This window comes from Monodelphis domestica, chromosome 7 (assembly GCF_027887165.1).
Source record: "Monodelphis domestica isolate mMonDom1 chromosome 7, mMonDom1.pri, whole genome shotgun sequence".
Classification (NCBI taxonomy): domain Eukaryota; kingdom Metazoa; phylum Chordata; class Mammalia; order Didelphimorphia; family Didelphidae; genus Monodelphis; species Monodelphis domestica.
The window spans coordinates 152,991,043-153,003,655 of record NC_077233.1 but is presented as its reverse complement, the minus strand read 5'-3'; the positions used below and the strand labels follow the sequence as shown (position 1 = coordinate 153,003,655).

Genomic DNA, 12,613 nt, shown 5'->3' with positions numbered 1-12,613 from the left:
GAAAGCCTTAACTATTCTCTGAAATACAACTGAAAACAATTCTAAAGGATTTAGGGTAGAAAATGCTGTCCAACTCCAGAGAAAGAACTGATGGAGTCTGATTACAGATCAAAGCAGATTGTTTCACTTTAATTTATTTGTGGACATTTTTATTTTGGGATTTGTGTTTTAAATGAGTATTCCCTCACAATATGACCAATATGAAAGTGTGTTTTGCATGATCATCCCTGTACAACCTAAATTGCTTGCCATCTCAGGGAGGGTAGAGGAAGGCATATATACCATTTGGGTCTCATAATTTTAGAAAATATACATGAAAAATGGTTAATAGATGTAATTGGGAAAATTAAAATGCTATAAAAATTAAAAGGTGGCAAATTCTAAATATACAGTAAATGGAGCAATTACTAAAGGTATAGAGTGAGAAAAGGGGGAGAAGCTATAGAAGGTACATAAGATTTGGTACATCTTTCAGGAAAGCAATAGGAGTAATCATAATAACAGTAATTTGTTGTAGTTGTGGTTGTAGTCAGACCACAGCTGATATTAGTTATTCCACAATGCTATGCTAGTTGTTTATATATTACAAGTAACAAAGCCATGTACCACTTGAAAGGAGCAACAACAATAAATCATTTATATAATGATTGATCATTTACAAAGTGCTTTCTTCCCAATGGCCCAGAGAATTGATTTCCTACTCTGGCCTCAGATATTTGACAGAGAGTAGGTAAACCAAGTGAATATTGTAAAGTCATCTCAACAAAACATGCATTGTCAAAAAGAACTGTTATATATACTAGGACCAAGAATGGAGAAATGCATGATAAGCATTAGCAATGAGGCAGTACAGTTTTGGTACACATCCCTTATGTGCTCACCTTGAAGACAGTTACCCTGCTCCACAGGAGCCATCATGTGTGATTCCCTAATATAATTAATCTAAATGTCATCATTTGTCTTATTCAAGCAAAGTGCACAAACTCTAGAATCAACATGACTTGCAGAATAGACCAAAAAAACTAACTTTGAGAAATCACCCTCTATTTTGTCAGTAGTCAATACTTTTCTGACATATAATAAAATGAAACCTGCTGTTCCTGGGACATTTCCCTTCCCATCAAACTGAAGATGATAGCTCATGGAAAACATGGTCCTAGAATGGCCCGAGTATTTGCCAAAACCTTAGATGATGAGCTTTTTACTTGTTGGGTATTCCCTAGAGATTCACATGTTTCTTGACCATTTGTTTCAGAATTATAGATTCCTGGTACACAAAAGGAATAACATCCTTTGGTTAATGAGCACCACACTCTAGTGCAGGGCTTGTTAACCTAAGATACATGAAATTGTGAATTTCTTTAATATTCTTTAATATTTTACTATATTTCAATATAATTGACTTACAAAGAATTGGAACATTTAGAAGCTGTCAATCAACTGGAGAAAGCTGAACAAATTAGAGTATGTGACTATAATGGAATACTACTGTACTATAAGAAATGATAAACAAGATTTTTTCAGAAAAGCTGGAAATTTTTTTGTGATGATATGTATTTTATTATATGTATTTTAAAACATTATTCTGAGGAGTATATAGATTTCACCAGACTGCTAAAGAAGACCATCAGAAAAAAAGTAGTGAAAAGACCCAGGGGGGAATGACAGTGAGAAGAGCCAGGTACTATTTTTTTTTTGTTTGCATTGACTACCTTACTGAGTTTTCAATGATTAGTCAGTTCATCCCTCCAGGTGCCATTTCCCATGCTTTTGTCCAGGGCATTGGACTAGATGCCCTCTTAAGGCCCTTCTAGTTTTGATGTTCAGTGATTCTGTTTTATATATAACATCTTATCTGCTTCATTACATTATAACTTTGAGAAAAGAGACAAGATTTGGTGTATCCTTGGATGTCTCTTTGACACCAGCTTCCTCAGCTTGAACTAGTGTAAAGTTTTGTACAGAGTAGGTGTTTTATAATAGCCTATTCAATAAAGGGTCCTGCAATAAGTTTGCTCTCTAGATTGAGAATTAAGTCAAGGCCCAATTTAGGGCATATTTGTGTTTGAAATAAAGGGATATAATAGATTCCATATAATTAGTTCTTTGGGGACTTCTTTCTAGAGTATTCTGGTTTTGAACTTCAGCATATTCCCAAGTCAAAATTAAATTCCTTAGGGGACAAAAACCGCCCCATGCAACAAGGGATTTATAAGGTCTTTTGAACTTATAATGATTCCTTTTCCTATTTTTTTATTTTTACACTTTATTCCAAGATGTTTTCTTCCCTACCTCCCAAACCTCCCCAACATTTGACACACATATATAGGGGAGGGGTGAAATTATACAATACCTATTTCCATATGTTAATTTCCCTTATCAAGGTTAATAGCAACTTCCTTCAAAGGTTTTTTATGATTGATTTGAATATTATAATAACTCAGATTTGTTTAGTCATCCATGTTTATTTTTATACAATATTACTGTTGTGGTATACAATGTTCTCATGGTTTGATTCATTCCACTCTTTGTTATTTCATGGAAATTATTCCATGTTTTACTGTAATCAACCTGATCATCATTTCTTACCATCTGATATTATTCCATCACAATCATATACCAAAACTTATTCAACCATAGTGGTGCAGAAGCTGAGGAAGTAAATGAGGAAAAAATTAATAATAACAACAATAATAGCTTAAGAGGGTGGTGTAATTAAATGAAAGTCTCTGATAGGATAGGGGAGATGTGAACATTCTGGCAGACAAAAAGAAACCGTTGAAAGGGAGGATTGGAAAGAAATTGTAATATCTGAATGTGCAAGGATAAGGGAGGGGAGAGATGATTATGATATCAAGAGCATGAGTGGAAAGTTTAGACTTAAAAATTCCTAATATGCTTACTGTAAACAGGTCATTAAAATATTATTCCCAAATGTTCTGAAAGTTGCTAAATCCCACACAGTTCCTCCTTACAACTTTAAATTACTTCAGGGATTACAAAAAGTCCCAAAGAATACTTGGGTGGAGGAGGGAAGAGGGACAAATTGGCATACAGATCCAGTAGTTGAGCCTTTGAAACTTTCCAGGGCCAGAATGCTAGAGTAGGAATGGAAGGAAGAACTAGAAATGTATAGATCCTCTCCACACTAGTTAATGTAATCACTTAAAAGTTATGGGGGAAAAACTCCTCTGATTCTGGAAATATTTCTCCATATTACTGAAATATCATAATCTAACACTTTTTCTGATAGCATGTCATAAGAACAATAACAGAAGAAAATGTGCATGGAAAAAATAGATTTTGTAAAAACAATTACTGCTAATTCAGTATATAGTCACATGACAGTCTAGGAAATCTTCTATACCAACTACGTATCTGTGTTTAGTGATGTCTAAAGACAAAAAATTTTTTTGAAAATTTTAAAGTAGATCTTTTTCTATTCATAATGCTGGACAAATAAATAAATGATGTGATGTGAATGGAGGAGAAGATGAAGATTCTTCTAAACTGAAAGGTAAATTAGGATCATGGGTACTGGCCTGGGAAAGATCCTTGTCAGAGATAAAAGTGGTAATGTGAACTGGGAAAGGATCTTGAATTAAATAAGAAATACTGAAAGGAATAGGAATGTAAGACCTATTGAACAATGTGAAAATATTTAGTATTGAAGTCATCTAAACTCCAAGCAAAGAAAGTTCAAGTAAACTGAGAGGAAGCCATGAAGAATGTTTTTTTCTGAATCAGAAAAAAAAAAACTATTATCTAGAAATATCATTTCTCTTTCATTCATTAATGATTATTAACATAATGTCACACCAAATGAATATTAAATTTCATATTTAGTACTGACTAAGCCTCAGGATCTCTAAGCCTCAGTTTCTCATTTCTTAAATCAGTTCTTTGGGCAAGAATATAACTAGGGTTCCTTCTCAAATGACATTAATAAGGTTCCTTCTAGCTCTGGCACTTCATATACTAATCCCATTTCAACTCCACCATTCTATAATCTGTATTCTAAGGTGCCTTTAATCAGTTACATTTTAATGTTCTATATTCCGTGGCTCCTTCTAAATCTAACATTCCATTTCCTTCTAGGGCTTTCATTTTACATTCTGTATCCTCACATTGTCTCCAGTTCTGCCTATCTTTATTTTGTATTCTAAGATTCCTTTTAGAAACATGATATTCCATGTTGTATATTCTATGATTTCTATTAGTTCTAACATTTTATCATTCTCTATTTAACTGTTTCTGAATGGAAGAGATTGGTATCTAAATCAGAAACCACATAAAAATACCACAGAAGAAGAAATAATTCTCTGACTTTTAGTTCCCACTTCTGAAATACATTTAAGGAAGTGATCTTGTGTCAGAAAACAAGTCAGAAATATATGGAAGCAAGGTATAACCTGATTAAACAAGAATAATAATTATAGTTATAGCTAGCATTTATATCATAACTTAAGATTTCCAAAGAATAAACATGTTATCTCATGTGATCCTACAACTACATTGTTGAATCAAGTGCTATTACCTCATTTTACAGCAGGTTGTATGGTTGTAAATCAGCCTATTGCCCATGAACAGGGAAAGAAAGCAAGTCTATGGAAGAGTTGATCAAAAGAAGTGGTGTGAATTTTTGGTTTGGTTTGGTTTGGTTTGGATGGGATAGGGTTAGCAGATTTCATGGGAGCAGGTCAGAAACTTACTTTAAAAACATAAATAAATTGGGCATATTCTGAACATACATCCAAGCAAGGGGCATGAACACAGAACATAAGATAGAGATTCCTGCAAGTAATAGGGGCAAGTTGAGTGGCAAAGAAGAAAGGGATAAATAAGACATTTGACTAACAAGGTAACAAGGTCATGTAACAAACATACCCTCTATGGTACAGGAGACCTATACATTTGTGTGGATGAGAAGGATCAGGTGAAAAGGGAGAAAGTAAGGAAATTGGAACTAGTTAATACAGCAAGTTTTTGGAAAGGGATATAGAAGAAGGTAGTATCAGCAGCATAGGCAAAAGAGCTATCTATGGAAGTCTGAAAATACCACTTAATCCAAGAAAAGACCAAAGAAAGACAAAAGTGAAATTTTAAAACAGAGACATAATTGGCTGAGGAGGCTATTTCACCTTTCTAAATTTTATTTATTCATATTTTAAAAGATAATAATCCCAACCAAGCTTACTTCAGAATCTTATTTTTATATATCAGATAAGATAAGAATATTAAAACATTTTATTAAAAAATAGACACATAACTGATATATTTTGCATGCCCTGATGTAGATCCTATGCTAAAATTCAGTTAGAATTTCATATAAAAAATAAACAGATTAAAATTATACCCGGAGCATTATAAAACTGTGTTTACCCTGAGACCCAGAAATATCAGTATTAGCTCTGTTTCCCAAGGTAATCAGGGAAATTTTTAAAGAAACTATGTATTTTAAAATATGTATAGTGGCTCTCTCTGTGGTGGCAAAGAATTTTAAATTGAGGCAATAGGGCATGGCTGGAAAAGTTGGGAAACATTAATAGAGTGGAATAGTATTGTGCTGTAATTTCCAGCAATTAAAAGAGATGACTTATAAGATTTATCTCTTAAAACTGACAAATTTAGTAAACATGTGTTTAATCCTAGCCTTACGGATCAATATTTTTTTCTTAATGCAGCAGTTTTAGCCATTGTCATTGGGTTGTTAACTCAATTTAAATTGCGAAATGTTTCAATTTACAAAAGGTAAATTCATAAATCTAGTTATTTACCTTTTTACATTTTCTTAATATTCTTTCATAACAGTAGAACACCAAAATTTGTAAGTAATTGTAAAAGTTAAGCATTGTAATGTTTAACACATTGTTGCATAAGGAAAAATAAAAGTGCTTTAAGTGAACTGAAATATGTATATTTAACTTCAGCTAGGCTCTTCCTGACCTATAGGAATTTAATTAAATCTGATTCACATCCTATCACATTCTCTACAGAAAACGAGATAAAATTTATCTTCTCAAATCAAGAGTCCAGCTCTACCATCCTTCTTTCACAGCAGGTAATGTTTCCTATCCTACTTGACTGAAATGAATTTATTCTGACTTGAACTGTCTCAACTCCCTATATCCATCACTAGAAGTTCCCTTTGCCTTTTTCTCTTCTCTTTTCTCTTCTCTTCTCTTCTCTTCTCAGTATATTTTCAGAGGGAGAGATTATTTTTCTAACTCCTCCATCTAAGCCTTTGATCCCATTTTCTCCATTACTTCACTCTTTCAATCAATATGCTTCTTATAATACATATTCCTTCCTTAAGAATTCCTCCCTTTTCATCTTTTAAAAGAATTCAGGCTTTTATATTTTGCAAAGAAAGAAAAAATCTTTCCATACCACCTCCAACAACCTATTGTTCTATGTCACAGCATTGTTGGGGCTTCTAAAAAAGAGCCTGAAACTGGTGTCTACACTTCTTAAGAGTCCATTTACTAATAAAGCCCTGATAATCTGGCACCCATTGAAACAATTTATTTGCAATTACTTTTATCTAAAGCTGAGGCTTTTAACCTGGACTCCAAAAATCCCTAAATGATCCATGGATGAATTTCCAATCTGTAAATTTTTTTTTTATATCTTGTCAACTGTATTTAAAAATAACTGACTTACTTTTCAATCATGAGGGTTTCATTTTATACATTTAAAAGCATTCTGAGAAGACATAGTGTGGTCCATAGGTTTCAGCCAATTTCCAAAAGGGTCCCTGAGACAATAAAAAGGATTAAGAACCCCTGCTTTGAAGTGAATTGTATTTAATGTATTGCCAAATCAAATTGCCTTTATTCTATTATATCTTCAACTTTGTTTTAAAGTGAACTAACAACTTCTACCCAATACTCTTTCATCCCTCAACTTTGATGATATTACCCTGATAGCTCTCTACTTCTGACTTCAACCACAATCTCTTCTGATGGCTCTTTAACTTCTGTTAATCCCCTGAATAAAATGTTCATGGTTCACTCTCTACTTAGTCTCTGATATTTATGCCCTGGTGATGCCATTTACTCCTACTATTTTAACTTCTTTGTGTAGATGATTCCTAAGGCTCTATCCCCAACTCTTCCCTCTTCTAAAAACTCCACTTTCCTATATTTACTCACATGATCTATATTAATATGCCAGCCCCCTAAATTCAATATTCCAAAACTGAAGCTATCCTCCCCCCAAAAAATCCTGCTCATCTTTCAATTTCTTTCTATTTATGTTCCCATCTTCACTTCCAATCATCAGTATTTGAAGCCTAATAATCACTTATACTTTTATCTTCCTCAATTCAGTCACTGAGTATCAGATTGAGCACTCTGTTATCGCTTACATCCATCTTTCCTTTTCTAAAACACTCAATAGCCTTATCTTTATACTTTACACCTTTGCCTTGGACTATTTCAATAGCTTCTTAGTTAGGACTCATCTATCATCTCCTCTATATATACTCAGGGCAAGACATTTCTTTACTCATTTCCAGGACTATTTCCTCCACTTGAGCTCTTGATGTCAACTCCATTTCCTCTAGAACTTCACTACTATTTCTCACACTACTGCCAAAAAACCCTTTTCTCTTAACTGTGTTCCTTTATTTTGTAGGTTCTTCACTTAAATTGTGGATGAATGCCCATTGGCAAACAAATATTTTTAACTCTTTACACTGACATGTAAGGTCATCCACAATCTGGTTCCAATTGTCCTTAGCAGCTTTATCTCATTCATAATGTTCTCATATTCCCCAAACCTGATAATATCAAATACTTACTAACCCCTCTTTTTACCCATATCTATTTTTTATTCACTCTGTTCCAGATTTCTGTGTTTGCTACTATTTATTTCTTCCAATCAAAATGTCTCCAGTTTTTCAAGGAACAATTCTGCTATAACCTTATCTGAAAATTTGTTAAAAATTTTGCCTGAAAGTGATCATTTGCTCCTTAAATCTCTCTTCATAGGTTGTGAGATGCTCTCCTTTGTAATTATTAGTATAATACACATTATATTAGAACTTCTTAACCAAAGCACTAAATACTTTTTAAATATTTTGACATATATCCTCATAATTGGTTATCTTTGTAAATCACTGTATTTTGTTTTATTCAGTTAAAATATTATTCTGAGGTCGATAGACTTCACCAGAATTTCTAAGAGATCAATTACACAAAAAAGGATTTAAGTACCTCTGTGTAATATAATATTTATTTCCATGTATATTTTATTCCTCATTACTACCAAACAAATTAGATTATAAATTATCCAAGGTAAAATATATCTTCTTTCATTTTGATATTGATTGAATAAAGGTCTTATTCAGAATGGGCTTTCAAAAAATTGTTTGTTAAGTTGAGATGAATTAAATACAAAGCCACAAATCCAAAATGAACAAGTGATTTGTGATACTAAACTCACAAAAATAGAGGATATGGAGAAATTTATATTGCCAAATCAACATAAAATATTTTGAGGATATATTAACAATAGTAAATAAAAATATCAATTCATTTATAGTAATTTCTATTAATATATACAATAGATTTTCTTTCATTCTAAATAATACTAGAATAGGGGCAAAAGTGGCTCAGTGGATAAAGTGCTAGGCCTGAAGTCAGGAAGATGTGAATTCAAATCCTACCTCAGATATTGACTAGATGTGTGATTCTGAGCAAGTCACTTAACCATGAATGCCTCAATTTCCTCATATGCAAAATGATCTAGAAAGAGAAATAACAAACCCCTACAGTGTTTAAGCCAAGAAGACCTCAAACAAAGTCAAGAAGAGTCAGACATGACTGAAAAACAACTGTACAACAATACAGAAAAATTTACATTCTATTTTTTGTTTCACCTTGCTGAGATCTAATATTGGTTTTATAGTTTAGACTTGATTCCATTCTATATTTTAGTCTATTCCATAACTGCTTTCATGATGTTTCTTAGTATTTAAATTCAATTCAGAAATTCAGAAGTTCATAATCCCCATTATTTTTCCGTCAATTTTAAAACTTAGGTTTCCCTTTTAAAATGTTTTAATTAAAAGAAGCCTGCTATCTTAAATTTAAATGTTCATTTTCCCAGTATGTCATTTTGAAGTGAAGGAAACCTGTTTTCTCTACACTTCTGATTTCCTTAGATAACTAGCACAAATTTATTATCTCAAGTTCAGAAGTTTAGCTTTCCTGTCAATCAACCCCAAAAAGGAAATATCTTTGTTGCTCTAAAAGGAAATAGACTCATATCAATCAAACTTTTCTGACAGCAGAATTGAAATAAAGGTTGTTGCTAGCTCCAAATGTCCAACTAAACATATTGTTTTTGCTACCTATGATATTTTTGATTTTGTAATCAATCACAATGTTTTCATCTCTGATATCACCTGTTCTTTATTCTGTGCTTCCCAGAAACCTATATAAAAGCTAATTGACTTCATTTTTTCCTATTTGGGCCTCCTGAGGAATTAAGAGATCCATTGCTAGCCTTACCAATAATTTGATTGTGCATGGAACTTTGTACCTCATTCTTTCTTAATTTCAGTCACAACTCTGAAAACATTTTTCTTTATTTATTTTGCATATATATGTATATATATATGTATATATTTCTAGGAATAGCTAAAGTTTATATTTTATAGTATTGTTTACATGTGAATAGCATTAACTTTTTAAGGCAAAAAACAATAAAATATATAATAATGAACAAAGTAAAAAAGTAAAGAAAAAACATAACAATGTAATTCACTGTTACTTATAATTATTATTTATATAGGCTGTCTCTTTCTCTAAATCCTTTAGGTGACCTAAATACAATAACATGGAAAAGGGGAATTATACACCCGTAACAGAATTCCTTATGATGGGGCTTTCTAACTACCCAGAACTCCAGATATTTCTTTATGTGCTCTGTCTCTTGATGTACTTGGTGATTCTTCTGGGAAATGGCACCCTCATTATCATAAGCATTTTGGACCCTCGTCTTCACACCCCTATGTATTTTTTCCTTGGGAACCTCTCCTTTCTGGATATCTGCTATACATCCTCCTCAATCCCTCAAATGCTAGTTAATTTTACATCTGAAAGAAAATCCATCACTTTCATTGGATGTGCCTTACAAATGGTTCTTTCTCTTGGACTTGGATCTACAGAGTGTCTGCTCTTGGCAGTAATGGGTTTCGACAGGTATGTCGCCATTTGCAATCCATTAAGATATACCATCATCATGAACAAGGGACTCTGTGTGCAGATGGCTGCTTGGACCTGGATACTAGGATTTCTGATTGCCTCAGTACAATCTGTTCTTGCCTTAAGATTGCCCTTCTGTGATAACATTATTGACCACCTTTTCTGTGAAATTGTAGCCCTTTTGAAGCTCATCTGTGTAGACATCTCCCTTAATATATTTGTTATGATTATTGCAAGCATTATTCTATTAATCACTCCTCCGCTACTTATTTCCTTCTCTTATGTCTTTATTCTCCTGACTATCCTGAAAATTAACTCTACTGAGGGGAGGAAAAAGGCCTTTTCCACTTGTTCAGCCCACTTGACAGTGGTGATCTTGTTCTATGGGTCTGCTCTTTTCATGTACATAAAACCCAAGTCTAAGGAAACTAAGCTTTTTGATGAAATCTTTGGATTGTCTTACTGGGTGATCACCCCAATGCTGAATCCTATCATCTATAGCCTGAGAAACAAAGAGGTAAAAGGGGCTGTGGAGAAAGTCATCATCAGAAAACTACATTTAAGAAGAATTTGAATAGGACACTGATAGTTGGCTTCTATTGTGTGTGGGAAACCTTGTTCTCAGTTAAAATACAGTGTCACTGTTCCTGGTATATGTAGCATTTGATTTGCTGGAAAACTCCACCTGGGATCCTCATTCTGTTTCACAGGGAATGAACATTCCTGAAGCAAAGTTTCACTAGCAGAGTCTGATAATTTCTCCACCCCTTCCTCTTCCTGATTTTCTGGGCTTGTATCTTCATAATATCAAAGTTATCCACAGACATATTGGTCATATTATGTCATTATTTTAGAAAGTACTTTGTAATCTCCATTTGTTGCTTATAAATGCCTAATTACTAATTTTATGCTTATGAGAGACAGTTGTTAAAATCTTAATATTTCTATATGAAAATATGAATTGTATTTATATACTCATTAAGTTTAACATATGTATTGAACAAGGTCAATGTACTAGCACTTAGGAAAAGAAAATAATAAAACATATGACTTCTATACTCCGGGAGTTTATCTTATAGTGGAATTATATAATCAAATAAAGTGAGAGTTGGCAGAGATCTCAGAGGACAACTAGTTCATCACATATAAAACCAAGAATCCAGTGTACCATAGCAGAAACAATTGCTTTAGTAACTTTTACTTCACAACCTACAGTTACAGGAAGTCATTACATCCTGGCAATTCATCTCATATTTGGATAACTAATCTGTAAGTATTGATGGAAATAGCAATATGATAGAAATTATCATGTTTTCACAATTTGCATTATTTTTTTTGTTACTTTAAGTCTAAGCATTCAGTCCTTAAATTAACATTTATTAAATACTTACTACACATTAGACACTGTGCTAAGCCTTGGAGATGAAAAGAAAGAAGTGTGAAAATATTGTCCTTACACTCCCCGAATTTCCTCACTCTCCTAAATGAGTGAAATACTGGAAGACAGTTAGAGCCTCTCCATAACTATTTTAATCAAGGTTAATGTCCTCATTGAATTCAAGTTTTTCTCCTATAGATTGACCTCAATATTCCTCACAATGCATAACTTATTCACCTCTTTCCTAAAATATAATGACCAGTTCTTAATACAAGATTTCAGATTTTGCCTAACCAAAGCAAATTTTAATAAATTTATCATCTATATAATGTTACACACAGTGCAACTTAAATTGTACTATAACATAGCAATTCTAGAAACCATGAAAATGAAGGAAATTATGTTTATTAAATATAATCTTTGTGGTTATCATTTCCTTTTCTAAATATGCTCTAACCCCCCCTTAATAATATTTTCTATATAACATTTCCAGTTTTTGGTAAGAGAAAAATATGAGTAAGCAGAGAAATGCCACCTCACTAAACATAGATCAGCAGGAAAAAAACTGTATCAAGTTCTCTTGAAAAATGTTATGACAGATAATGATTAAAAGGAGATTATTTAATGATAGAATCTTAGAATCAGAGCTTATCTAGTCTAAAATTGACCCAAATTTCAAGTCTATTCTACAGCATTTGAGCAATATTATAAGCAAATTATAGAGCTCCTAGGTCAAGGAGAATTTATAGTAAGCAGTCAGAAAGAAACCATTTAAATATCAGAGAGCCTCAGTCAGGATAACAAAAGATTTTGCAGCTTCTATATTAAAAGGTTGGAAGGATTGGAATATGAAATTCTGGAAGCCAAAGGAGCTAGGGTTAAAATAACGAATTACCTCTCCAGCCAAACTAAGGAATCCTTCAAGAGAAAAAAATATGGATATTTAATTAAACAAAGGACTTTCAAGTGTTCTTAATGAAAAGACCAAAGCAGAATTTAAAATTTAACTTTCCAATACAAG

The 12,613-nt window shown here is 32.7% G+C and overlaps 1 protein-coding gene across 1 annotated transcript; it reads left to right on the top strand.

The window, feature by feature from the left end:
* Positions 1 to 3,883: 3,883 nt before the first annotated feature.
* Positions 3,884 to 10,860, top strand: LOC100013544 (olfactory receptor 13D1-like). Its single transcript, XM_001367889.4, has 2 exons — positions 3,884 to 3,899; positions 9,842 to 10,860. Exon 2 carries the CDS (start codon positions 9,847 to 9,849, stop codon positions 10,786 to 10,788), a length of 942 nt encoding a protein of 313 aa, XP_001367926.3. The 5' UTR covers positions 3,884 to 3,899; positions 9,842 to 9,846; the 3' UTR covers positions 10,789 to 10,860.
* The last annotated feature ends 1,753 nt before the right edge of the window (positions 10,861 to 12,613 follow it).